The sequence below is a fragment of the Pocillopora damicornis genome, chromosome 12 (assembly GCF_964200805.1).
Source record: "Pocillopora damicornis chromosome 12, jaPocDami1.2, whole genome shotgun sequence".
In the NCBI taxonomy this organism is placed as follows: domain Eukaryota; kingdom Metazoa; phylum Cnidaria; class Anthozoa; order Scleractinia; family Pocilloporidae; genus Pocillopora; species Pocillopora damicornis.
Genome location: NC_142681.1, coordinates 9,325,207 through 9,351,764, shown reverse-complemented (window position 1 = coordinate 9,351,764; position 26,558 = coordinate 9,325,207). Strand labels below are relative to the sequence as shown.

General features: G+C 38.5%; 3 protein-coding genes and 1 long non-coding RNA gene across 7 annotated transcripts; 2 read left to right on the top strand and 2 right to left on the bottom strand.

Moving 5' to 3' along the window:
• Nucleotides 1-1,652: 1,652 nt before the first annotated feature.
• On the bottom strand, nucleotides 1,653-17,452 carry LOC113675182 (GDP-fucose protein O-fucosyltransferase 4). Of its 2 annotated transcripts, XM_089189117.1 has the most exons (3): nucleotides 17,364-17,452; nucleotides 14,698-14,765; nucleotides 1,653-3,113 (listed from the first exon to the last, which is right to left on the bottom strand). In XM_089189117.1, the coding sequence occupies exon 3, from the start codon at nucleotides 3,071-3,073 to the stop codon at nucleotides 1,847-1,849; it is 1,227 nt and encodes a 408-aa protein (XP_089045243.1). In that variant the 5' UTR covers nucleotides 3,074-3,113; nucleotides 14,698-14,765; nucleotides 17,364-17,452; the 3' UTR covers nucleotides 1,653-1,846. The 2 variants fall into 2 exon arrangements, with proteins under 2 accessions (XP_089045243.1, XP_027047521.2); XM_027191720.2 differs by lacking the exons at nucleotides 14,698-14,765; nucleotides 17,364-17,452 and adding an exon at nucleotides 6,718-7,339.
• On the bottom strand, nucleotides 9,682-13,356 carry LOC113675174 (uncharacterized). Its single transcript, XM_089189121.1, is given in 2 exon segments — nucleotides 9,682-10,027; nucleotides 12,296-13,356. Coding segments are annotated over 2 exon segments (1,143 nt in total). The 5' UTR covers nucleotides 13,238-13,356; the 3' UTR covers nucleotides 9,682-9,826.
• On the top strand, nucleotides 10,181-11,610 carry LOC149036387 (uncharacterized). Its single transcript, XR_016181550.1, has 2 exons — nucleotides 10,181-10,467; nucleotides 11,291-11,610. It is a non-coding gene; the product is annotated as an uncharacterized LOC149036387 (long non-coding RNA).
• LOC113675192 (uncharacterized) lies at nucleotides 13,766-26,461 on the top strand. Of its 3 annotated transcripts, none has more exons than XM_089189112.1 (8): nucleotides 13,766-14,062; nucleotides 21,025-21,243; nucleotides 21,843-21,940; nucleotides 22,560-22,624; nucleotides 23,220-23,334; nucleotides 24,498-24,559; nucleotides 25,233-25,363; nucleotides 25,748-26,461. In XM_089189112.1, exons 1-8 carry the CDS (start codon nucleotides 13,904-13,906, stop codon nucleotides 26,012-26,014), a joined length of 1,116 nt encoding a protein of 371 aa, XP_089045238.1. In that variant the 5' UTR covers nucleotides 13,766-13,903; the 3' UTR covers nucleotides 26,015-26,461. The 3 variants fall into 3 exon arrangements, with proteins under 3 accessions (XP_089045238.1, XP_089045239.1, XP_089045237.1); XM_089189113.1 differs by lacking the exon at nucleotides 13,766-14,062 and adding an exon at nucleotides 20,059-20,428; XM_089189111.1 differs by lacking the exon at nucleotides 13,766-14,062 and adding an exon at nucleotides 20,322-20,569.
• The last annotated feature ends 97 nt before the right edge of the window (nucleotides 26,462-26,558 follow it).

Genomic DNA, 26,558 nt, shown 5'->3' with positions numbered 1-26,558 from the left:
GTAAATAGACACATACTAGACACGTATCAAGCGATATTTTCTCTGATTATAAGTCACAACTTGATTATTGTTGGCTTCACGCCTAAGGTTGATTTTGATTGAGGTAGCTCTAAAAAAAGTATTTTTCCCATCTTTGAATAGTTTTGACGAGGATCAGGAAAACAGCGTACGGGAAAAGGACGTAATGGGAACATATCAAAACAGAAATTCAATGAAAACGGTTTTTAAACGTTCCTGGTGAACGCGGCAAAAGCTTTGTATCATTTTAGGGAATAGAAGAGCATGTCACCCTCAGCCCTTTTGAAGACCTTCGTTACTATATCTCTCGGCTTTAGATTACCTTCAAGACCTCTTCAAGTGTACTGATTCCTTCGTTTTATTCAGATCGGCACATGCACAGAGCTCAGATTTTCCTCCACGAAAACTTGATTGAAGAGAGTTATTTTATCTCTCGTGACAAAGAAAGCAGACATGGCAAATAATTTACGCGGAATTCAATCTTGTTTCCTGTACACAACTCCTTGCCCCGGATTGGTCAGTTCTTGCAAGTAACTCCATCAACAAGCTGATAGCTCAATAAATTACCAATCGTCTATAATTTTCAATTAAAAAACGAATCGAGCATAGCTTTCCATTCTATTTCCATTCGATTCCACTTTCATGCTGCCATAGGGATACGAACAAATGACCTGAAAACCGCTTAAAACTTTGCAGTGAACAAAGGCAAAGCTGCGTTTGTGTGTGTGAGGGTAGCTGGGTGGGTGTGTATATGGGGTGGGGCACGGAGGTCACGTCCTGCCGTGGTCCCTGCCGTGTTCGCATCTTTCATCTTGAAGAGGCCAAGATGAATAAGATCATATTTCTTTGCGATTTCACTTCTCCCTAGCCTCATCTAAAGACGTGATTCTCTGACTTTTCCCAGAACTGGTCAAAATCTTATTTCCTTGAATACTACCTGGCCTGTGAAAATTTGCGAATTGATTTATGTTTAGAGTTCAGATTTATGGATGCTCACGAAAAGTTTGGAATGTACGGAGGAATTATGAGCTGTTCACGTTGTACCCGAAATTAAGCAACTCTAGCTTCTTTCAGTATTCTCAAGCCTTCCATTTTTTTAAAAAAATTTTTCCTCATTTCCCAAACCTTTGTTTATAAAACGATGCTTGGTCTTTGGGAATAGTAACCTCTAGAAAACATCTTCATTGCGTGGATTGACAATAAGCTTTTAACTGGCTCTCCTTCAGGTTGAGGTTTTTCTCTACCTCCTCGTCATCACATAATATATAGATTTAGCCAAGCCTAAAAGCGGAGCTCGCTTTTTTTTCCCCGCACGTCTTAAGGGCACAACTCCTTGCCCCGGCCAGGACTAGGACCCGTGTCGTCCAACTCGGAGCTTAGTGCACCGACCACTAGACTACTGGACAAAGCCGTGGCGTTGGTGTGCCCGCGATACAGTTGACCGCGCATGTTAAAAGTAGCATCTTGTACGGTCGGTCGTACGGTCGTAAGTCCAAATTTTTTCGGCTTGATGGGTAACTACTATTTTGTGTAATTATGGGGCTACGCTCTGCGAGCTCCGCTAGTAAATGCTGAACAGGCTGAGTGAGATTAACAAACTATACACAATCCGAGATCGTCGCTTCGACAGAAAACACAGATGACTAACAGTTTTATTATTTCAAAGGCAAACATCATTTCAGGCCTGGTAAGTTCTCGAAAAGATTTCTCAGTACCCTCATTTTCATAATGTGATTGGAGAAAGTGTATGTAAAGTGATATATCTCACCATATCTGACTCTTTTGCTAAGCTAACGGGGTCCTCTTTAATGACAAAAGTAGACTTAAGTCAGGCTCCTTTCGTAATTCCCCAGTCTTCAAATTTCCTTGGTTTGCAATTGAATGGTTTAAGACCCTCTTTGGGCCCTTTCCCTTTCGAAATTGCAACACAGACTTGACAATACAGTGGATACTTTGGCATCCAATAATTTCCGATAGCAGTTCTAGTGATGTCGCCATATCCTTCCCACTTCCACTCCAGATATTTATTGTACTCGGTTTCGTTGTTGCTAAGATACTTGAGGTATTCAGCCAACAGTTCAGGGCTCTTGAAATCACGCACTTTTATCACTGAACGGTTAAGATAGGGCCCGGGTAGAAACTCATCCAGCTTATCTGTAGCCATGACGACAGGAACCGAGCCTGCATCCATTGCGTGGTGTAGTTGAGCATCCACAAAATAATCACAGTCTTGGTTGAAGAACACCAGGTTGAACTTGTACTGTCTGGCCAGCATGGATTTAGCATCTCTGAAATCAGTGCCCTGTTTGTTTTTGCCATACCTGCCCACTAGACTATTATTGTTCCTTAGACAGGCGCCGAAAGAATCAACCTTTACAAACTTCATTAGCTGCCTCATGTACTCGGTTCGAACTACCTCGCAATTTGAGAAAGCTGCCATAATGAGCCCAGTCTTATTCTTAAAAGGAACAGGGGGTGCTACACCAGGCAGCAAGACAGAGGGATCTGGAAAGTCTGAGTCCAGCCGATAACTTTTCAAGTAGCTAAATTTCGACATGAAGCTGGCGTCGTTCAATACCGGTGTGTAAATTGGATTTTCTCGAGTCTGCAGAATCCAAGGCACTGATTTTATTGGTGGGTCTGGTCGTGGGTCCCTGGCATGGACTAAAAAGGCATCTGCCTCTTTTGCTCTGGATTGGTCACTAGTCCACTCACACGGTACTGGGCAGTCACCTTTTTCAAAAGTTTCGTGAAGATTGAGCCTTCTTCCAAAAAACGTTGACCAATATACTACAAGCCAACGCTTTGTCTCTGATCCTTCGGTTGTTACATTTATGCCGTGCTGTGTTGTGATTTTCGCAGCTTTTATCTTTAGTTTTAAACTATCCTTGACAGGTTCCTTCCTGTCATCCATTTTCGTTCTCCCTACAGCAACTGGTGTCATGTAGGTGGAATTTTCATTCGAGGGAAAATAATTTGTCTCAAGTTGCCACAGTAGCACTACAAACAATATCAAGCCAAGTGTACACTTTAGAGCGTACTCTTTTCCTCCCATTCCGTGATAAATCTTTTGTTTCCGTCGTAGTACAGGCTACCTGTAAATAACAACATTTTTTAAAGTTATCAGGAGAATGAGCAGCTACTGTGTGTTCAATGAGTACCGGTAGCACACGTGTGAAACCGGGGTGGCGCAGATCTGCACTAAGACCACTTTTTCTCAAAATGAATTGGTTAAAATCCAATAAAAATCCTTGCAGTAGTAATAGATTGTAGGCTTAATTTCAATGGGCATGTTTGGATATGGTGTATTGACAAAGCCAAACCGTTACTTTTCAAATGAATGAAGGGGATAAGTTTTCTAAAGAAAATGTGGTACTGCGTCAGTAGTGAGTATTACAAAACAACTTGGTTTTATCAATTTTGTTGATAATGTTAAAAGTAATCGTGAAAAGTTTTTAAAGCTGACGTTTCGAGCGTTAGTCCTTGGTCAGAGCGAATGACGAAGGGCTAACACTCAAAACATCTCCTCCAGGAACACTTAAGGTGGCCAATTTACTCTACTCAGTTGATGAAACTAAATTATCTTGTTACTCTTCAAATCTGCTATTTTGCACGGTAAAGTTTTTTTTATGTTTATTCTATAACTTGCGGTATAAAAGTTTCCACAACTTCGCAGTTTTTATGAAAAGAAGTTGGTGTCACTTGTTTTGTCGAAAAAGCCATGAGTGTCACGTGGATGTCCCCGAAACTTTTCGACAGATATATTAAAGTGCACATCGGAAACAAAAAAAAATATTATAAGTCGTTGAAGTTGTGTTGGCCATCACTTTTACGGCACGGTTAGACGTACATCAATTAAACCAGTGATCCTCGATTATCTATACGCATTAACGACCTGTCTCAGTTTTAAGAAACTTTCAGCCTTTTTTCTATTCATTTCCAGTCAAACGTTGTTCTACCTTTAGTTTTGGATGCATGTGGAGAGTTTTCAAATTTAGGTGCAGATAATTTCATTTTGTGCAATCGTAATCCATCCCTCACAAGACTTCATCAAACAAGGATGATTGAGTTTTGTTGAATTAATCTTGTTGAATCAAACCGACATATGCACCTCCATACAAAAAATTTGAGCATTTTAGGGGAAGATTTTTCAAAGCACCTTAAGAATGCTTTCTGATAACTTTTGCTTGCTGTTTTGTTAAAGCTTATACATGGTAATGTAATCAGCAGATATTAAGTTTCAAGCCTTACAATACATTAATTTTACATACTTTGAAAATTTTTGCAGATAATGAATGTAAATAAAAGTGAAGATTTAAGAAAATTAGCTCTAGCATATGACCTAGGCAGAGTATGTTGCAAAGACAATCTCCACTACAGGACAGAAGAGTGTGACTATGCAGTGACAATTAGATGCAAATAAAAAAAAAAACTAACACTGCAAGTGCAGCTTTTAGAGTCTCAAGTCCAAATAACAACAACAACGTATCCTGTTTTACCAGTGAATGTATTCAGTTGCATAACAATTACTTGAAAACATACTTGTTATCCTTAGTTGCATATTATAAGTGGTCATCACTCTAAACACATGATCAAAAGATGAAAATAAATGCAAATTGTTGTTTTTCTACACAAGTTCTCCTGAAGATTCATACACGGTTAAGTTAATTTGACAATAAAAAATGTTGATATACTTAGACCTTTGTGTTACCACAGTGCTTTTTTCTATTAAGCATGAAAAAGTTACAAAACTTCTTTTGTGGACAGTGCCTGCTAATGAAGATCTTATTTTACTCAATAATCAATATCAGTGCAAGGAAGGAAGGTCCCAAAGAACTATCAAACCCAAAAATAAAATTTTTGCAGTAAGAAAATCTTATCAAGGGCTATCAAAATCTAAAAATAAAATTCTGCTACCCTTGTAATTCATTGGGATGATTAGGTATTACTCTTAATTCTATAATAACCCTAAGAAAATTCCATTTAAACTTGTGCTTTCATACACAAAATCAAAGGTTGAAAAGAAAAAATAATAAGCCTTCAAATAATTAAGAAATGTTGTGTTTTCTTTAGCTTGTTTGATATTTTTATGCAGAAACCTAAGGTAAATCAATCATCATTAGCCTGAACTGCCAAAGCATTTTGCATCCAACAAAAAATTAGACTATAGCCAAGTAGGCTGACCTCTGTCTCCTAATGAAAACAGAAGAAAGGGTCAGCACACGTTTTCCCAAATCATTTCTAATTTTATGGATGTAAATCTCTTTGACATTTTTGGATTCCCTTTTGGTTTTCCTGGATCCACCCCAGTATGGATGACATTTGTAGGTTTAACTCGTGGGGAATGCTGGGATGTCTGTCATGGCGGAAAGTGTGACAAACGATCGTGACAGAAAAAAAACACACGAAGGTTATCCCAGTCACCAAGATTGTCAGGAGAGCAAAAAAAATCTTCCAAATGATCATATGACACTTTGAGAAAAGCCCCTTGGGCCTACCGATATGCATCAACCCCAATTTACCGTGTCATGGCTTCCTGCGTTACCAAATGTAACGTGATACAGTACCAGCTGAGATTCCTGGCTTGAAATAATTAGTGCATAATCGACATTCGCACTAATAATTATATTTACGGAGGAGTAAATTGTTTGGTCTACAAAATTACAGGCCGCCCATTTACAGCAGTTATATAAATAGGAAAGTTTTAGCGATATTTTTAGAAACTAAATTCATGGTTATGTGTTTAGAAAGTCCTGTTTTGCGTTTCGTCGCCAGCGGAGCAACTCCTGACTTTATTCATGCCTCGGTGTGCCACGTAAGGAAATTTTCAAGGTTTTCCAAGGAGTGGTAGAAAATAAATAGATGAATAACTCATTGAAACGGAGGGTATAAGGATCCTAGCGAGTAAACGTTGTTCTAATTTTGACGCGCGTTTTTCTTTTTGTAAAGGTTTTATGTGATAATTATCTTTGCTAGATTTGACGGCATTGCGCGCGAACTGTTTCACGCCTTAAGTCTCACTTGTGATAATTAAACGAGCTCAAACTCGGCGTTTCTCTCTAAACATTCTTCTGTTGTTGAGTGAACACATCAATTCAGTAGACTCTTTTTCCTCCTTATTGAGCAAATCTTATTCCACTTATGCCCCGTCTCTACGAGGAAGCATATGCTGCGATTGGCCTACACATACATACGTAAAAACAAACCTCACTTAACAATCCATTTTCATTCTGATCTTCAGCGGAAGGTGGTTTTTCAGTAGCAAGATTAGTTAAGTCCACAAAGCTGCCGAAGTAATAGTCTTGAAACACTTTGAAGTAACGAGTAGCCCGAAGCTAACACCGCCTTGGCCATGTATTTGCAGTTGCAAATGCAGGTGCGATTGTTGTCAACACTTCATCCCTTGGCCCGTCGGATCGCGCTAAAATCGCTTTCAGTCACAGTTATAGATTCGAGGGTAAATCTTACTCCTGAGTTGAAGCGGTTGAAACTTTGATTAGATCCTTATAGTTTTCCTGGACCGGGGACCACTTGTGTTTGCGATCGAATTGTACAGACGTCGCTCGTTTATAGATTCAAGTTTGTTTCGCTTCGGCTTTCTCATTTTTGGACTTCTTGACGATTACTAGTAAAAATCCTTTGGATCTAGATAAAAGCTATAAAAACCCTTAGGATCAAATGAAAACTAAAAGCTCTTACCTTAGCGAGATGCGACGAAAACGATCTAGGTGTAGAATACCTGGCCAGGAATATATTTGTCATGGTAATCACTAAAATCGCATCACATTTAGAGCCAGTTGGGAGAAAATACAGGAGTGTGGCTGGGCCTCAATTGTTCAATATTAGAACATAATTTCTCAAATGGAGAATACAATTTCTCTCAATGCCGCCAATATCATACCGTATTTGCAACTCAAAATCACAATTCGTTATGTATCGCGATTCAGCGATAGAGTCTGAGGATAAATGGAAGTGTAAAGAGAAATTCGTTAATTGATCAAAATTTCAATTCTTTCTCTCTCCAAAACATATCCATAGCAACAGCGCCGAGAGACATGGATTTTTGTAGGCAATAAAGTTATTCCCTAAAATTCCGTTCATGGAGAACGAGTCCAAGTACCTACTAAATCTTGTAGCATCCAACTTAGATTTTTCAAGCACACTGTTTAAAAAGTTATTTTAGAAAATATTCAATAAATGAAAGCGAATATCGATTGTTTTCTTCGAACCATTTCTTCGTTCATGCTAGAGGCCTGGTAAGGTATGATCTGGTGGGCAGATATTGTTTCCAAGATTACAAAAACTATTTGCGTGCAAATTTTCAACTTTAAACACGACTTTCGTTCCTATGAATGCAATTCCTTATCAAAACTAATGAAACTTATATCACATGAAAGCTCAGGTCTTGAATATCGTTAAGTTTTGATAAAATTTGGAGTGTACACAAACACGGTGAAATTTTGCATTAGGCGACTTGACGTCCGCTGGGATTCCCTCTGAGCAAAAGGGATCAAACTTTGAATTCCTTAGAATAACAAGTAGCATGCCAGTGATATTCTCTCCTGCGGCCGCATTCAATAAATTGTTAATTCATTCGTGGATTTCAAGCCGTGGTGGGCAACAAAGGGGCATGCTTTTTATTTTGCGATCATTTCAAACACAACTCTGTACCATCGGGACTAATCATCAAGTGTCTTTGCATTGGATGCAGCCTTGAGAAGCGACCCAAGGTAGTCAAGAAGAACACAGGATTCGCTTCATATTGCCTACGGGCGCTGCCAACGATATGATAACAACTAATATAAACTGAAAATAATTACCAAAGCAAAGGAGGTGCTATTTTTGTTAGATCTAAGTATGCTCAGTGAAATACCAATTCTTAACTGTCGTACAAAAAAAGAGGCCCTGTCTTCTTTTTTTTTTTTCGACAAAAACAAAATTGGGATTTTGCATTTCATTTAATGAAAGATTAACATTTTGATAGTTAGGAAGAAGGACATTTGAATGCCATTGAACCAAGCAAATATGCTTAGCCCAATAACAAGCAGCCAACAGCCTATGACTTATAAAGGCTTACTTAATATCTAGGAGACACGCATGGGTTCGAATCTTGTCAAAGCCTGAATTTTTTCAGACTTCCTTGCTGAAAATCCTTAAATTGCCTATTAACTGTGAGGATCATAGCTTCATTTGATTTCAATCCACAGGTCGAATAACAGACGGCCCAAGCTCCAGCTGTGAGAGGATCATCTTGCGAAATAAGAGTTGTCGAAAACGAACCAAAGACACGTTCCCTGATTAATCAACTCTTTTAATCGACGAATACAATCCAGGTATAACTAAAGCATCAACAACAACTCGACCGCGTGCAGGATTTCTCAACCAACTAGAAAAGAAACGTGATACCTCGGAGCACAAAGTACATTCTAGGGTCAGATACATTATGCCGGCATAATTTTGAGCATAATACTATGGATGGAGCATCAAGCATAATGCCGGCATAATAGGTATTTTTTTCTGCAAAAATATTAAAAAGCACTGAAAAACTGAAAAAGGTGTAGAAAAGATATGTAAACAAGATATTTCTTTTGCTAACAAGTTGTAAGACTAACAAGTAGTAAGGCATGAGCTTTCTAGTATTTGTGCTTCTCACTTGGAGAGACCAAGAGATCGTTTTATTATACATAAAGGGGTAAGTTTCTAAAGAAACTGTGGTGCTGCGTCGGTGGGAGAGTATAGCAGGTAATTTAGTGTTAACAACTGGGTTGAAAACGTAAATTAGCCACCGTAAAGGGTAAGCTTTTTTACCCTTTACGGTGGCTAATTTACGTTTTCAACCCAGTTGTTAACACTAAATTACCTGTTTTATTAAACAGTTAAACAGTTAAAACAGTTAAAACATGTTGAATACAATAAAAATCGGGTGAGCATAATGCTATATTTTTCGAGCTTAATTTCGGGCATAATACTAGGTTTTTTTGGGTGACGCTCAAAAGCATAATACTCGAATTTTCGAGCATAATGTATCTGACCCTAGTACATTCTGGGAAATTGATTGATTGGAGACATTTCCGGTCATGACAAAAACAACAATAGCGAAACTAAAAACGACTTAAGGCATTGTTCACGGTTCCCGACAGAGTCAGGACGAAATTATAACAGTTTGAATGGGAACATCTACAACCGCTCCTAAGAGTAAAAAATATTGTCATATTCTCAATAAAAATACTTCATCTTGCTTCCATAGTGCATCGCTTGCTATCTGATCACTTACTATGTTGAAAAGAACCCATTTCAGCGAGCTTCCATTTCTAGGTTAACTACGCAAGTAAGGAAAGCTTTTCTTTCTTCTTTTTAGGAGCGGTCGTTAATATTCCCAAATTTTGCCATGACTCTTTATTTCGCAAGATGATCATCTCATAGCTGGAGCTTGGACCGCCTTTGGTCGAATGAAATTTATTTCATGGCAAATTGTTCCAACTGAAGGGTTGTTTAAACTAAACATAAAGAACTAAGCTAACTAAGCCAACTAGAAATATTAATCCCCAGTGAATGGCCCGGGTCGCACTTGTGAAATTTCGTTCCAAATTGTGTTTGTTTTAGGTTAAAAATCTGTCATCATGTCACGTTTCCTAATGTGACCGGCTTTTCGCCAGTTTGGAAAAAATTGGAAAAACCGACCAAACTTCAAAGACGCCCTATTGCATGGGTGGGGCAGGCTGATTTTGAAAAAATCGAGGAAAACAAAGGAAGCCGCTTCCGGAGCTGTCATCGCTAATCAATTTGACCCATTGCAGGCTGATCCTACCTAATCCTCTTCCTCGTCGTCCCATTCATCCCCGCTTCTGATGCAGATGTTGTGTAACACTGCACAAGCTACAGCATTACGTACTGCAAATGGTATTCCATTGTCCAATCGTTTCAGGAGTATTCTCCATCTACTTTTTAAAACACCAAAGGCGCATTCAACCTTTACCCTTGCAGAGGAAAGTTCCTTATTAAAGGGCATGTAAACCCAAAAATACATGTTTTTCTTATACTATGTAAAAAGTGGCGTAGAAAACAAATTTGAAATTAGTTTTGTCCAATTCGACTTATTTTAGGAGAAAATCGGCATTTTCAACTGAAATTCCATTTCCGGTAAAAACAATAACGAGAAGTCGTGACGTAAGCGGTGGAACCAAAATATTGCGCAACACATATTCCCCAGTAGAACTGGTGTGGGAGTTCGTGTAAGTAGCGGTAGTTCGGAAGATGTTTTTTCAGAAGATAGCGACTCGAATGCCTTAAGCTTAGTACATGACAGCGCTGGGGATAATCCAGAATCTTCAGGAGAGTCTGGGCCACGTCCTTAACAATATGAGCCGCGTAGGGTTCACCGAAGCGATCCGCACGAAGACAGTACAGAACATGTCGACAGCGATGCGACCGTCTCGGAAACTCAGACTGGTATTTAATTTACTTTGTGATTTATTTGTATTAAACATGAAAATGCAATAAAGCGAGGGTACAATCTAAAGGAATGCAACAGAATTTTTTTAACTTGAGCTTCTGAAAGTGTTTTATATAAAATTATCAAAGGTGCGAGTGTGGAACTTGTCAACCAATGCCGACAACTCATGAAAGTGTTTGTTGTACGGAAATCGGGCAATTGTGGCAAAATGGCCTGAAACCCAGATAAGTTGTATCACTGAGCATCCAGGTTTTCAGTCAGTTTGCCTCGATTTCTGGGTGCTGGAGACGGCCAAATACGCGTACAGGCAGCAGCAAAGCACAGATAATCACACCGGAAACGACTAAGCTAAATATTTTCTGTTTCATCTGTTTTGTTACATTTTGAGATCGATTTACTTGAGTTGTTTCTGCCATTGATTTAATAATACAGTACTAGAGCTAGTTGTTTTTCGCTTCTTTCCTGGCAGGAAATTTCGCTTAATTGCCTACAGATAGCTTGTTCGTTGGTGTTGGGGATATCTCGGCAAACACTTTAGGGTCGCTGTGCTATCTTGTGCGGTAAACAATATCCTTCATCTCAAAAGCATTTCTATCGATAAACAAGTTGTATCATGTACATTTCCTTGTGTGGCCTTCATAATTATCCAACCCTGTTTGTGTTTGCTTCGATTTGAAATATTGAAAAGATAGTTTTGCAAGCTGAAATCAGGATCTTTTAAGTTGTACTCAAAATGATGAATATTGTCCTACTGACCTTTGAATGTATTTTCACTGCTGTGAAAACCGTGACACAAATTCTTCTGCTGTTTCTCTGCAGGGTTTCTCAAAGGAAGCACCAAGTGGGGCTGGCTTGGATTTTCTTATAGAACATTAGGGTTGATTATGGGATCCTGTATAGAATTCTTTGTATCGAACCGACAAAATTCCAGATCACGTTATTACACACTGATATCAACGAATTCTCTTTCTTTGATACGTGTTTCGAATTCAGGCAAGGTTCAGACAAAGGTTTAGACATGTCAGTGTCTTTTACGGGCTCAGCGCTGGCTCCCGAACAACTGGCTTCCCCATAATATTTCATTAGATGAGAAAAAAGATGTTTTTAGAGAACCAATAAAGCTATTGTTGTTTAATTAACGAAACGTTTTCATGTAAAGCGATTTTGTACTTTCTCTGTTGACCTCTAACTTTTGAAGAGCTCAACTTCTTTCTCAGTTCGGTCGGCCACTTCCGAATCCTCGTCGTCTGCCGACTGTATGGGTCGTTTTTATACTTCCGAATAATTTGCTTCTGGTGAGGCCTGAATCGTCGGTACAGCACCAGGAAGAAAAATGACTGCTACAAACAACAGAACGTTCGAACGGCTCGACGAAACCGGCTATTTTCACTTGAACAAATTTCACAAATTGTCGCTTCAGATTTGCGTCATTTGGAAATATTTGCATTGTATGCCCAGTTTTGTTTGAATCAGTACAAAACTGGACGACACAACGCTTCACCATTACGAAAAAATTGAATATATTGAAGCAAACTGTAAGTAAAAAAATCATGACGAGACCAGCAAACAACGGCTGTAGAAAAGACTCCTTCGTGCCTCACGCGATTATAAAACGAGACTTTGGAGGGTCCACCCGTGACGTCACAGGAAAGATGGCGCCATTCAAGATGGCGAATGTTTCGAATTTGGAAGAGCTTTTACAAAGTGAAAATGGACTTTTGAGAATAAACGAATGGTACCTTTGGTGTACTTGATATATTTACTAAACATCTATGTGAAAAGAAAATGAACGTTTTTTGGGTTTACATGCCATTTAAACGCTATTTCCCTTGGGTCCTGTGTGTCCTCTGGATACGGTTTCATTAGCCATGGAGAAAGAGGGTAGGCACTATCACCTAAAAGGTACGGACCTATGTCATGACCATTCACATTAACAGTTGGCTGGGTTAGGACATTCTTCTGTTCTGCTCTTTGAAAGATAGTGCTGCGCCTCAATACACGAGCATCGTGCATGCTTCCAGGATATCCACACGCAAAATCCATAAAAACCTTCTTGCCATCAACAATAGCTTGGATTATGAAGTCGTGCTGTTGATACCGACTAAAATAATCCGGTGCACTGTCGTTGGGTGCTTTAATTCTAATATGCGAGCCGTCAATAGCCCCAACGACATTTGGTAGGTTGGTAAGATCTCCAAAAGTTGCAATCGATGAACTGACTTCAGCGATGGTCTCTGGGAATTTTATGTACTCGTCACGAAGTTCATAGAGACCTTTCACAACGTCTTGTACGGCCTCGATAACAGTCGATTTTCCTACATTAAATACCGGGCCAATGGTGGAATAAGAATTTCCGTGGGCCAAGCGGTATAGTCCCAGAGCAAGAACTTTTGCTGGAGGTATACAATCCCTGAACCGCGTGTTTCGCCTCTCTAATCTCGGGCCCAAGATATGGAGAATTGTTTCGAACGTGTTCCTGTTCACCCTTAGTTGCTGTCGAAAGTACTCCTCTGGAATTGCCGGGTCGTTATAATGGACATCGAACCACGATTCGGCTGGCCGAGGAATAGTCCACGCTTAGGGCCTATTACGAACTCGACGGAAACTTCGTCGTCTTCTTAGAAGAGCAATGTTCATCATTTCAAAATATTCATTTGCCCATCTCTGATACAGAATGAAAATGGCGAACATTTGCTACTGTTGGATGTTAATATTTTGAAGAAGTAAAACGGCAATAGCCACGCAAAACGCCTGATTCGCATTCATGTTTACTAAAGTACATTTGCCGCGCAGTTCGCGTGTTTTGATCTGAAATCTGATCAGTGATATGTAGTCTTAAATTGTAGTGCGACCCTGAAAATGTTCTCAAATTTTTGGCACTTCCGATTGCGGTTTCAAATTTTTAGAAATTTTCGCGTGGGCCAATTTTTGTTTTTGACTGTAGTGCGACCCGGGCCTTACCTAACAAAAAAATGTTATGGAAATTAAACTAGGAATTGTTACTTTTAAACTGTCACATCGACGGGATTACGAAAGAGGGAATAGACAAATAAATCACATGTGGCCTACTTAATTTGTTCCTCACAATTGACGATATAGTTGAACCTTGATCATTTGGACTCGTTAGGACTAGACAAAATAGTCCGGATAATCGAGGATCCGGATAACCCTAACCTCATGCTTCAAGGACATGATGATCTTGAATAAACATTTGGGAGGCTGTGTAGCTTGTTTATCTCGCATACCACGCCGAACGAGCCGATAAAGCGTGCAATCTCACTTAGCAAACACACAACTCTAAGCCAGTCAGATCTTATTTGAATGTTCTTCATTAGTTACGACACGCGCGGCCGCTGATTTTGCTTTTCGAAAGCGAACAGACTCGCCTTTACTTCACTTTTCAACGCTGTATTTTAAGAAATCTGTTTAGAAATGTCGAGCGATTCCAAAAACTGCTTTTTAGATGACAAATTCTCCAAGCTTGTGCATATATACTCTCCAAGTACCGCCGAATTGTCGTCACATTCCATTTTAGACCAGCTGGTCTCAGGGAGAGGGGCATTCCACGATTATAGTTCTGGAGCTCTGTATGTAAGTACTCTGGTACTATGTAAGTTTTTGTGTTTAAAAAACGCTTTGTAAGTAAGTTAAGATATTTTCGAAGAAGCCATTTTATGCCGTGATCTCAGGTAAACGCAAGACATTGTAGAGACATAATCTCTTTTGGTAAACAGCATTTAACGATCGAATCGCAAAAATAGACGTTGTTGGTGCATAATTTTGCTATTTTGAGAAGATTTTGGAATAAAAGTTGACTTTCGCGTTTTGAGAGACTAAAAGTTCCCGTTCACAAGAGTCTCGACGGGAGAAAAATAGACCCTTTCGTGTGAGCTTAACTCTCGTGTGGATAATTTCATGCGTAACAACCCTTAATTTACGAGAACCAAATTTAACGAGGTATCAGTTAAACGGGTTGTAAATAGCCTCGTGACACATACCCTAATGTGCTTTGTCGAAGGACAGAAAATAAGCTGGTGATTTTTTTAAGTTACCAACAGTTATAATTCCTATCGAAAGCATAGACGGTCGTTCTCAGCTCTCAGCTTAAATTAAACTTCAATTTCACTTGGGTTTCAGTGATCGCATTCAAGACTGATAGACATCCTATAGTTTATAACAAGAGCTAGAAATGCTTACGGGGACAAGTTAATAAATTACATTCTTACCTTAGCAAAATTCGACGGAAAATGACCTATTCTCGCCGAAACATTGTTCACCCTCACAACCATCCATCCTGCAAAACAAACAGCCAAGTCACATGTCCTCCTCTACTCGCCCCAATCCTCCGAGGGATACCCCAGCCATGCTTAATCAAGGTTCCTCAAAACCTTTGCGAGTGCCTTCCGGAAAAAAAATCCTTACGTGCCCGGTTTTTGAGGTATATAACTAACACAAACTACACATTAGTACCGATACCGGTGCAAAGGTCATGGGTTCAAATCCCTCAAGGACTTGACTTTTTTTTCAGGCCTTATTTTCAATACTAGTTCTGTAGCATTCATAACTGCGAAGGTCGCAAAGAAAGCCCGACACCATTTGATTGTTGACCTCGAGACTCCGGAAGGCTTAAATTGTTTTTGCGTATAATAGCTAGTCTCTAGAACCAAATAGCAGAGGAAATCAGACGATTCTGCCGATAATGATTGAAACATGTGACTCAGGGTGATTCAGATGTGCACCAATGCAACATGGCGTAAATTAATTCTGTGACGTCACGTGAAAACGATCTATATTCGTTTCTTCATCCGCAGTGCACATAGGTAGTTACGAAAACGAAGACCTAAGACCCCTTAGGAAAACAAAAACCCATTACGGAAATGAAGACCACCCTACGAAAACGAAGACCCATCACGAAAACGAAGACACATTACCGAAACAAGTTCAAAAGAGGTTGGTATTACCTCAGTGGACAAAGATTATGTTCATGAGACACACTACGAAAACGAAGATTCTTACGGAAATCTTGAATTCTGAATTTGTTGGTCTGTGATTTATTACGGAATATTTCAACATTAGAGCCCCATGGAACCCTGGTGATAATTTCATATTTCATTTGTAATCCGAAAATTTGAAAGTTTTTCCCCTTTTTAGGTCCTGGCTTTTTTTCGGTTTTTAACTGACTTCTTCACCCCTGAAAGCATGGCATTATGCAATAATTTTTCTATGTTCTCAAATTAAACACAACATTTTATTGGATCAAAGTCTGTTGCTAAGGGAATCTTATAACCTCCTTAACTTCAGTTCCACGTTCTCATTGAGAATCAAATGACCCTAGCCGATCGCACAACAATAGAAGTCATATCTCAACAATACAACAAACTTCATGAAATTCACAATAAAAACAAAGCTTCCGAAAGAGTTGATACTCGTTTCAATGCACATTACGAGCTTTTACACGTGCACAAATACACCACAAGCTGAGGGAATAAACGTAGTATGCACAGTATATGAGAATATATAGGCAGTGAAATGTGGTTAAATGCCAAAATTCAGAAATAACAGATATTTTCTGTAGTGTTTACGAGTTTTGACAGTTTTATATCTGAGTGTTCAATTTGATCACGCAAATTTTGGTCAATTTTCAGATCTTCGCTTCAATCTTGAGATCTTTGTTTTTTCCGCGGTGATCTTCGCGTCTTCGATTTCTTCGGAAATACCCGTAGAGAGGCTCGAAGATCGTAAGTGTCGTAGAGTTCGCAAGTTGGTGATTCGTTACGTTTTAGATTTCTCTTTTTCATTAAAAAGGTTTTAACATAATGTAATGTACTTGATAAGCATAAATTAAATGTACGTACTTGATAAGCAGGATCCATATGTTTGTATGACTCTTGTCTAATTAGACTATGGTGAGCGAAATTGTGTTGGGAAAAAAAAAAAACTAGTGAATGTTCTTGGCGACTGTTGATGAAAGCGTAGCGAAAAGAAATAAAACCGGGGTTGTCGTCAGTAGATACTTCACAAAGCCCACCAAAAATGTTTCCGATTTTCCAATAAACTGATCAAAGAATTTTACCACAACAACTTTTCTAGATTGCCATCGGCTTTACCTCCTAACTCGGTGAAATTTTAATTTGTATCCTTACACATTCCAACGAAAGGTTTTTTCGTAACCTAGAGAATTGTTCAGTGTGATATGCAAATATTGACTTTTTTCTAGGTGTGGCTTAATCCCTCGCAGTCAGAAATTTTCGTAGGATTTCTACCGAAAGGTTCTTTCAAATTTCCTAAGAATACCAGAAATCTGTTTAGAAATGTCATAAGATTCCAAAAATTAATTTGTTTTTTTAGATGACAAGTTCTCCGAGTTTGTGTATAAATAATTTCCAAGCACCTTCAAGTTGTCGTCCAGTTAACGACTGGATCGCAAAAGTAGACCTTGTTGGTGCGTAATTTTGCGATTTCGAGAAGATTTTGTAATAAAAGTTGATTTTCACGTTTTGAGAGACTGAAAGTTCCAGTTCACAAGAGTCTCGACGGGAGTAAAATAGACCCTTTCGTGCAAGCATAAACTCTCGTGTGGATAATTTCATGCGTAACAACCCTTAATTTACGAGAACCAAATTTAACGAGGTGTCGCTAAAATTCTATCTAAACGGGTTGTAAATAGCCTCGTGAGACATACCATAATGTGCTTTGTCGAAGGACAGAACATAAGCTCGTGATTTTTTAAGTTACCAACAGTTATAATTCTTATCGAAAGCGTAGACAGTCGTTCTTAGCTTAAACTTCCCGTTTCACTTTTCAGTTTTCAGGTTTCAGTGATCGCATTCAAGACTGATAGAACAAGAGCTAGAAATGCTTACGGGGACAAGTTAAGACATTATATTTTTACCTTAGCAAGATTCGACGCAAAATGACACATTCTCGCCGAAACATTGTTCATTCTTACACCCATCCATCCCGCAAAGCAAACAACCAAGTCACATGTCCTCCTCTACTTGCCCCAGTCCTCCAAGGGATACCCCAGCCATGCTTTATCAAGGTTCCTCATAACGTTTGCGAGTGCCTTCCGGAAAAAAATTATTTCGTGCCCTGTTTTTGAGGTATATAACTAACACAAACCACAAGTGGAGAGTATTCGAAAAAAACAAAACAAAGCCCGCTCAGCTTTGTTCTTTACTGTTCAGTTGACCTCCGCTCCAAATTTCACTGAATTCTATCAGTTTTATACATACTCTACTCATTCGTTTGAAGAAGTGGCATTTGGTTCATATCGCAAATTAATGGCCAGTTTTTGTGTTCTAAACTCATCACGCCTTCTCGGAGAGTAATGTATACACTTAGCTCCCAGTCACACTGTGGGCCGCTAGCCAATAAAACTGCAGTCCCCTTGACGTTCGAAGTAAGAATGATGGTGTTTCACGGGAAAGTGATAGTTTTCCAATCAAGCTTTCTCCAGTTAACTTCTTCGAAGTCATTTTCAATAGTCAAGGGATGGGTCAAACTAAGGGGAAAAAATTAATGTTCTTCTCCATCTTTGAAGGTTTGGCACACCACGAACCCTAGTCACTCTCAGCGTGATATTTTCATAATTCATTTTTAATCCAAAAATTTAAAAGTTTTTCCCCTTTTAGGTCCTGGCTTTTTTTTTGGTTTTTAACCGAGGACTTCTTTTCTTTTCCATTTTTCTTGATGAGGATTGATCACTCATTATCGAATACTTCAGCACTGAAACGCGAGTGTAAACAAAGTTGATCTGAAATAGTATTCATAGTAAACCTCCACTTTGAGTTAGATAAATTATGCTCCAAAATTTAAGCATTATGCTTGCTTTTGAGCGTAACCCCTGAAAGCATGGCATTATGCGATAATTTTTCTTTGTTCTCAAATTAAACACAACATTTTATTGGATCAAAGTCTGTTGCCAAGGGAATCTTATAACCTCCTTAACTTCAGTTCCACGTTCTCATTAGGAATCAAAGTTTTGTACCTTTGGAGAACGATCCATCTGCAACTTGCATGTAGGCTTACTTTTGCTGGCACTTGCAGACTTAAAAAAAAAAAAAATTTCAACAACCGCGTGAATTGTCTGTTACTAATCTCAATCCAAAGAGCGCTAATAGAATAATTTTCGTTTCATCAAACGCTACTTTTCGTTATTTCTGTCTAAACTTGCATTTACACTCCAAATTATAGTGACAGAAGAGCTATTAACTTTAGCCGATCGCACAACAATATAAGTCATATTTCAACTATACAACAAACTTCATAAAATTTAGAAAAAAAAAAAACAACAAAGCTTGATATTCGTTGAGTTGATATTCGTTTCAATGCATGTTACGAGCTTTTACACAAATATACCATAAGCTGAGGGCATAAACATAGTATGCACAGCGTACGAGAAATTTTACAGAGAAACCCCCTTCCACCAACCCCCCCCCCCTTTTCATTTCAAAGCCCTTACAAGAGAAAGGAACTCATTCCAATTCAACGAACAAAATTACTTGCAACGTACCGCACGGATGACCGCCATGGTCATCAAAAAGGCAGTAGTTCTTAGAAATATCTACATGGCTAAATTCAAAACGCAAATTTTCGAAAATAGAGCTAACAAACCGCCCGTTTGGAAACGCTACATAGACGACACAATCTCTCTCATGTACATTAACAGAGATGTCGTTAACCAGTTCATCGAACAAGCTTAAGCAAATGAACATCACACAACAATCAAATTAACGGTTGAAATATCTGTTTCAGAAGCTACTTTCTTTGACACAACTATCTATATGGATAAAAGATTCAACAGGGAATCAGTTATCGATATAGGAACCCACTTCAAACTAATAGAGACATCCAGTACACGTTCAACACAACGTGTCATCCACCGGGAGCAAAAAGCTTCGCTAAAGGCGAAGTGTTACAGCTCCTCAGGACTAATTATTCAAAATAATAATTTTTTTAAAACACACTAGGTAGGGAGAGGCAGAGAGATGCAACCCGAAAAACTTAATTAACCACACACTCCTAATCTTTTTGCTTCATTATATACCACCATATGCATGTCATGTCTCTTCTATTAAATCTCGTTTTAGCTTTAAAGTAGTCCCATTGAAGATTCCATGGGGCTCTACTGTTGAAATATTCTGTAATAAATTACAGACGTGCCAAATTCAGAATTCAAGATTCCCGTAAGAATCTTCGTTTTCGTAGTGTGTGTTATGCACACAACCTTTGTCCACAAAGGTAATACCAACCTCTTTTGAACTTGTTTTAGTAATATGTCTTTGTTTTCGTGATGGGTCTTCGTTTTCATAATGGGTCTTCGTTTTCGTAGGGGGTCTTCGTTTCCGTAACTATCCCTTCGAAACAGAGCATATCCCAGTCTCGCCTTCCTCTTTCCGTCCCGCATCCCACCTTTAAAATTTCTCGTATCCCACATCCCGCCCCAATTTTAAACCTCATCCTGCATCCCGCCAAACCTATGTTGGATCCTCTTTTATCTTGACTGGCGACGGTTGTTGATATGGCTCTATCTCTTCGCAGAATTTGAACTTCACACCTCCAACATTTTCTGAGGAAATCGATACTGAAATCATGAATACAGCTTTCTCAATTCTAATCATGCAGGTCGTTTCAAATAGCCCATTGCGGAGCTTTGAAAAGGCCCACTGAGTAGACGAAAAAATACCATAAATGAGTCGATTGACATTTCATCTAACTTAAGTGAGATATTTAGACAAACATATAATTCAGATACCAAATTTCAGAGCTGTATTCGTAACCATTATAGATTTTTTTAAAGTCAACAATGTGCTATAACCACGAACACACGTGTGATCTGCCTGTTCTGAACCACTGCCCTAAGCGATTGCCGTCGTCCTCTGGCCAGTAAGATAGAAGGCGCGAATGCGGGAAATCTGAAAAATGGCCTTTATGGGCTTCCTTACCTTTGTAAAAGCAAGTAACACAATTTTATTGATAACAGGAGCATTATCGTTGCCTTTGTATTTTTCATTCTTTGGTACTGAAGCAGCAGTGAGATTTTCTTTGCTTTTGTGTGTACATTCTGCCATACTCGCCGCAATACCGGATGTTGTAGTGAGTCTAATCCTCGGTTAATTAATTATAAGTTATGTTTTGTTTAAAGATTCTCAAAGCCCTATTCATATCTGTCCATTTAAGCCCTGTCAACTAGTCTGGTCAGGTTTCCGAGATCCAATCCCTTCACTCATTTCGTTGTGGAAACTGTCATGTGTTCCCATTATTCACTGAGTGACCCTGTCCTCGACTGTGTATTTTCTGTTCAGTAGACCTTGAGGTTCAGAATGCTTGTAGATGATAGCGATTATCACAATAAAGAACACTACTTGGTAAAATTGGTGAACAAATTCTTTACATTTTAAAAATCAGTCCTTCCTGTTCAAACAAGTACTTATTTGCCGTCATCCTCTCTATGCATCCTCAGAGAACACTTAAGGCCATATTTAAACACAAAAACTGCGGTGAATTTAAATGTGTAATCTGCTCTTTTTTATTTTTTGTTCACCCTTTAGAAAGCTGCAATACCTATGCTACAGTTGCTGTCATTTGCTGTTCTCCTTTTCCTCCCTTTCAACACAGCCCCAACCATTGTGGTCTGGTGCTATCTGAAGCTTCTTCAGTGTTCAGAATTTGCACTTTTGTTTGTTGAGGCAATACAAGTTGTTTTAGTGGTGATGTACATCAGTCAATCTTTTGTGAATGAGATTGAAGACCAACCAGTTATAGTTAAGGTATTCTATCTAACTAAGCCTCTGTGGGCCTTCAGCAACAGCATTTGGGTCCCTTTTCATATTTACAGTGACTAAGTAGTCTTAGTTCTTTTTTTTTTTCACTTTGTCTATTGTAAGCAATGACTGAGATTGTGTATCTTCTGTGAAATCAGAAGCTACATGTAAAGGTGATTTTAGTTCAACTTTATGTTAATTATTTAAATTAGCAATTTAACAATTATTTACCAAAGTGGAGGTGAATGATAATGGTTATCTACTGAGATGCAAAGCAGTGAGGTAACTATCCACCACTGTCCCCAAAACTGAGGTGAATAGTCATTTTAATATATTCCTTGCATGAACTAAAAAATGAGTTTATTTCAGTCAATGAACCATAAAATGGTTGGAAATTAAATTTCTGATGCAGAATTTTTTCTTTAACTGGATGGAGCAAAACAGTACTTGCTTATTATTTCTGCACCAGTCAACCAGTGCCCTCTAAAAGCACTATTTACCTGTGTGGTAGATACAAAGAATAATTATTATTATTTTACATACAGTTAACATGTGATTTTATTCATCCAAGAGTGTACAACCTCAGTTGCCTGTTTGTTTTTCAGACTTCTATTTTAGCAATCTCAGGAGTTGCATACATTTTGTCAATATATCTCAGCTATCATTTGTTCACAGATATTCACTCAACACACACAGAAACTTGGTGAGTCTTAAGCTTTCATTTTTGATGGAATAATAATTGTCCAAGGGTTCTTTACACTCATTGGAAGGGCCTTATCACTTGGAAAAGAAGCTTGATGTGTCTTAGTTCCTGGATATGGCTTTACAGAATGTAACCCTGTGCTAATTGTATCACATTCAATTTTTGAGAGGAAAATTTTGAACCCAATAGTGCTGAGAGTTAAATGATTTTTGGCATATTACATTTGTTTTTGTGGTTTATAGTTTACAATCAGCTTTGGTTGTTTAAAGTTTGCATACAGTTTTCATTGTTCAGAGCATTGTAAAGAAATCCTACAGAATATTGCAGTTTTTCACGCAGTTTTAAACCATAGATTGCCCAAAGCTCTGAATTTTCCCACAGTCCTTTTTCCTTAATTTCATTAAATTGCTGACTGTATAGTGAAGATTATTTTCTTCCTATGTTTTTCCACATTCGCCACATTTGTAGATTCTCAAACAGACTCAATGGAGGCTCCTCCAGAATTTCCAAAATATATTTAATAATTATAAAGATTTCCAAAGGTTTCCAAATGACCCCAAAGGATTTTCTTTCAAAGCTTTTTACAAATAATTTCTTTTTTCAAATACTCCTGTTACAGGTGTGCAGGAGTTGCAGTCATTTTAACAATTTTGGTGTTATTTATTTGCTTGTATAAGGAAGAAGGCAAGTAGCTCTGATAGCAACAAGCTAAATGTAGTGAGAATTCCAGACAGTGATTTACTGGAGTGTGATCTTTTCTTCATCAGAGAACCATTCTATTGATCAGTGCATGCAACCATGCACAGACTTTTAATCAGAGGAGATATATTCAAATGGCATAAATAACTAAGAATGCAAGTCACAGATTCTAGTCAAAGGAGATAAATTGGAATGGCTGAATTAATTAAGAGTGCAAGTCACAGTTTGGTTAATTGTAATAGCAGATAAAGTAACAGTTATGAGTATGCCTTGGATAAAACCTATACATGTATTCACTGATTTATTTAAGAAATAGATAATAGATTGGTGTTGCACTGAAATTAAGCCCACACAGGATATTGGGAGAACAGGAGGAAAGTTCGTAAATCATGAACCATAGAAAGTGCAGTCTGGTTCATTGGTAAAATATATGGAGCCAATGTCAGTATTTATCTATTTATTTATATGATGTTTGAGTTTTACCTGTCTATGTTTATTAGACAAATGTTGAATATTTGACCTACTTAAAAGAAAAATATATTTTTATTGCATTTCCTCTTTTCTTTCTGTATTCCTTCAGGTATCATATCTGATGCAGCTGTTGTTAGCCTTGTGATGATTTTTATAGTTTGGGCTATGAAACAGGAGAGATTGATGCAAGAAAATTCCTTAGATGTGCCGTCACAGTGGCTACAGTAAGTTTTTTGTTCCTGCTTGTTCATAAACCAAACAGTTGTCTCTGTCTTTGCATTTTATTTTTCTGCCTCACTTTATTATACAAACAGAAAGCATATGCTATGTTATCGTACAGGAGTTGACTGATTCGATAGGTCGTCTGCATTTTACATAGAGGGTAGCCAAGTCAGGGGGGGGGGGGGGGGGAAGGAGGGAGGAGGTGTTTTCATACACGAAATTTTGAAAAATTCACAGAACACATGCACTTTAGGCGGTATTTCACTCGGATTTTGGATTTAAAACGACAATTTCCAGATCTTAGCTTACCTTGCCTTTCTGAGAAATTCACGTGTCACGTCTTAATTTTGAGCTTAATCATGCATCATGCACAAACCCTTTGCCGCCCTCTACATAGTACCTGTATTCTTTCTGATTTGTTTGAAATAAGAAGTTTTCTTGGAATGCCGTTCACTCCTTCAGAGTTCCTTTTCGTTTTTATCTAGTGAAGGGTACAAATTTTGAAAGTGTACAGAGCCTTTGTTATCCCCACCCCTCTCCCCCTTCAGGGCCTCTTTACTCTCTACTGCGGTTATAGGCAGCCTAGGGAAATGGCCGGCCACAAAGTAGTATTGTAAAGATCCTGAAATTCTTTCCAAATAAGGGCCTATGTTCAAGAGTTGAAAAGAGTACAAGTCAACAACAGAGAATGTAATCGTACCCCACCCCTGTGGCCAAGGGTTTATATTCGACATGGGGTATCTGGAGGTTCTCAGGAAAAATAATGCATGTTGATCAAAATACTTTGTGATTTCGACTGAAAATAAATACTATCTGCCGTGAGGACACAGGTAGAAGGATTTGGGGGCAACCTTGTGCAAGTAAAGGTCAATTTGTTTCACTACAGTGGGCGAACTCGCAAAGATGGTAGGGAACCAACTAACAATTGGACGAAACCTCCATAAAGCTGAGGTGATATGTCACTGTGGGTTGAGTTCGTTGCTCGTTTCTATTTACTGTTTCCTTTATTTTTCCGTGTTGTCTCTCTCAAAAATATCTCATTTATTATGCATATTTATTTATTTATTTATTTATTCGTGTACTTATGCAGTTTGTTTCGGTCGGAAACATAGGCTCTGCTGCAAATCTTTCGTAATTTTTTTTATACCCTATGCTTTTTAAATAGACAAGTCGCCGATAACCATTCATTCCTCAAGGTGTTCTTATCGATGGCGAAAGTAAGCATAGGTATGTAAAGATGCTGCCTATAAACTGTAAACGTGAAGGAAAGAAATTAATGTGCCTTTCATTTGATATATAAGTAGTTTTCAGTGTAACTTCTTTTACGTAAATGTCAGGTTTTGTTAAAAATTAAAATCAGTCATTAGCCAGTTGTTCTTGCTTTATTTTCCGTGTTTGTTAGACTGCTTCTACATTTTACAAGTTTGGTATCTCGTCTTATAGCAAAGCTGGACTTACAGCCGAGTAAATACTGTACATGTAAAGCAGGTTGACGCGGCTGGTTCAATCACCTAAGAGCCACTATGGTTACCGGTCACTTCGCCTGATATTTGTCGGTGAACTGACCAATGGTTTCCGGGTAATGCCACTATTAAGGACATTCCGTAAAGTCGTATCAAGTACCTTAAAGACAATACTCGAGGGTTGCTCCGTTTGATTCCAGTTGGTTTGTCTTGGCCTGTCATTTTGAAACCCCCAAGCTGAATCGCATCCTGTTCGTCAATGCGTCTATCTTTACTTCGAGCTTTTGAATCTGAAGCAATTGTGAACGAGTTCCTTCACGCTTTTTCTAACTCCGTATAAAAAGCTGAATGCAAGTGGCGAAAATAAACAACCTCGTGATGTCATATCTAATTTCACTATCTACTCTTTGATTAATTGATTTGTTTTCATTTTTCAGCGCATGCGACGCGTGTTAAAAGAATATTTTCGGTGTTCATCTCACCCACGTGTCTTCTGCTTGCTTTGATGAGGATTGCAAGTGTTGTTCAGTTCGTGACTTTGACTCCGACTTTCTTTTACCAGAAAGAGGTAAGCAGTAACACTGAAACATTTCAATAACTTCGCTCAATTACCTTTAAAGTCTGTCCAGTAAGGGTTTGGGTCGTTTCTTGTCTCTGAATAAATTTCTTTTGTTTGCTTTCATTTCAAATTGGCAATCAGAAACCTTTAAATTCTAGGATAAAGGCAGCTGCTTTTAACAGAACAAGGGTGTGCATGCGTCGAGCAGCTATACATTTTCTTTTCAGTGGTTTGGCGTGATATCCGGACAATAACTTCTAGCTGTTACTTAGTTTATTTTCTTCTCTACACTTATCTGCATGGCTGTGTATTGATACTGTAAGAAGGGATTTCTTAACGGTCATTAATAGCAGTGAAAAGGATTTGATTAAAGTCATCTAGTCTTTTTTTTAGGATGATGAATACAGTACATTACAGGAAGTGGATCTCCAGCCCCACAGAAAAGGTCTCAGACCTCTTTACCTTCGCCTGATCATTATTTTTGTGTACACACAAGTTGTCGTTCGCACCATCGCCTCTACAACAACAAACCGTCAGTACCTTAGCCAAGTTACTTCTTTTACTGACATGTTACCTGGCAACAGAGTGTGGCGGATCATGCAACTGCTATTAGTCACAACAAACTACATTTATCAGATGTTCAAGGATGAATACCAATGAAAAAAACTCAAGGGAAGGTTACTTCACTTTAAGACACCAAACATTTAAGATGTATATCTTCTTAATGAGAACGAAAAGATAGGTATTAAATGACAAGGGAAAGTAAATGACGGCGCACAAATCCGTGGGGCCCTGGATTGACGCAAGGCATCATGTGATAACTGGTAACGTGGCGTAATGAAGTCATTCAGTGCGTTGGTATTGATTATAGGTGATAACCATCATGAGCACGATCCTAACAAGGATGTAGTTTGACTTTACTTTTTAAGGCGGACTCACCAACAATATTAGAACGCAACATCGCACTGTTATGTTGCAGTTTTGCTCCAATAAGAAAGGGACATTTAAACCGTGTTACAGGAAAGAATTTGATGTGGAAATGAGAATAGATATGTTGCAATATGTCTCTGGTGATGGTTTAGTCTTTACATCTAGATTAAATACTGAGGAAAAGAAGTATGTGTTGATAGAATTCCGAAACAAGCGACGTTTACGGGTTCGGTGATTGAACAGGAAGTGAGACCCATGTGTGGACTATAGATAG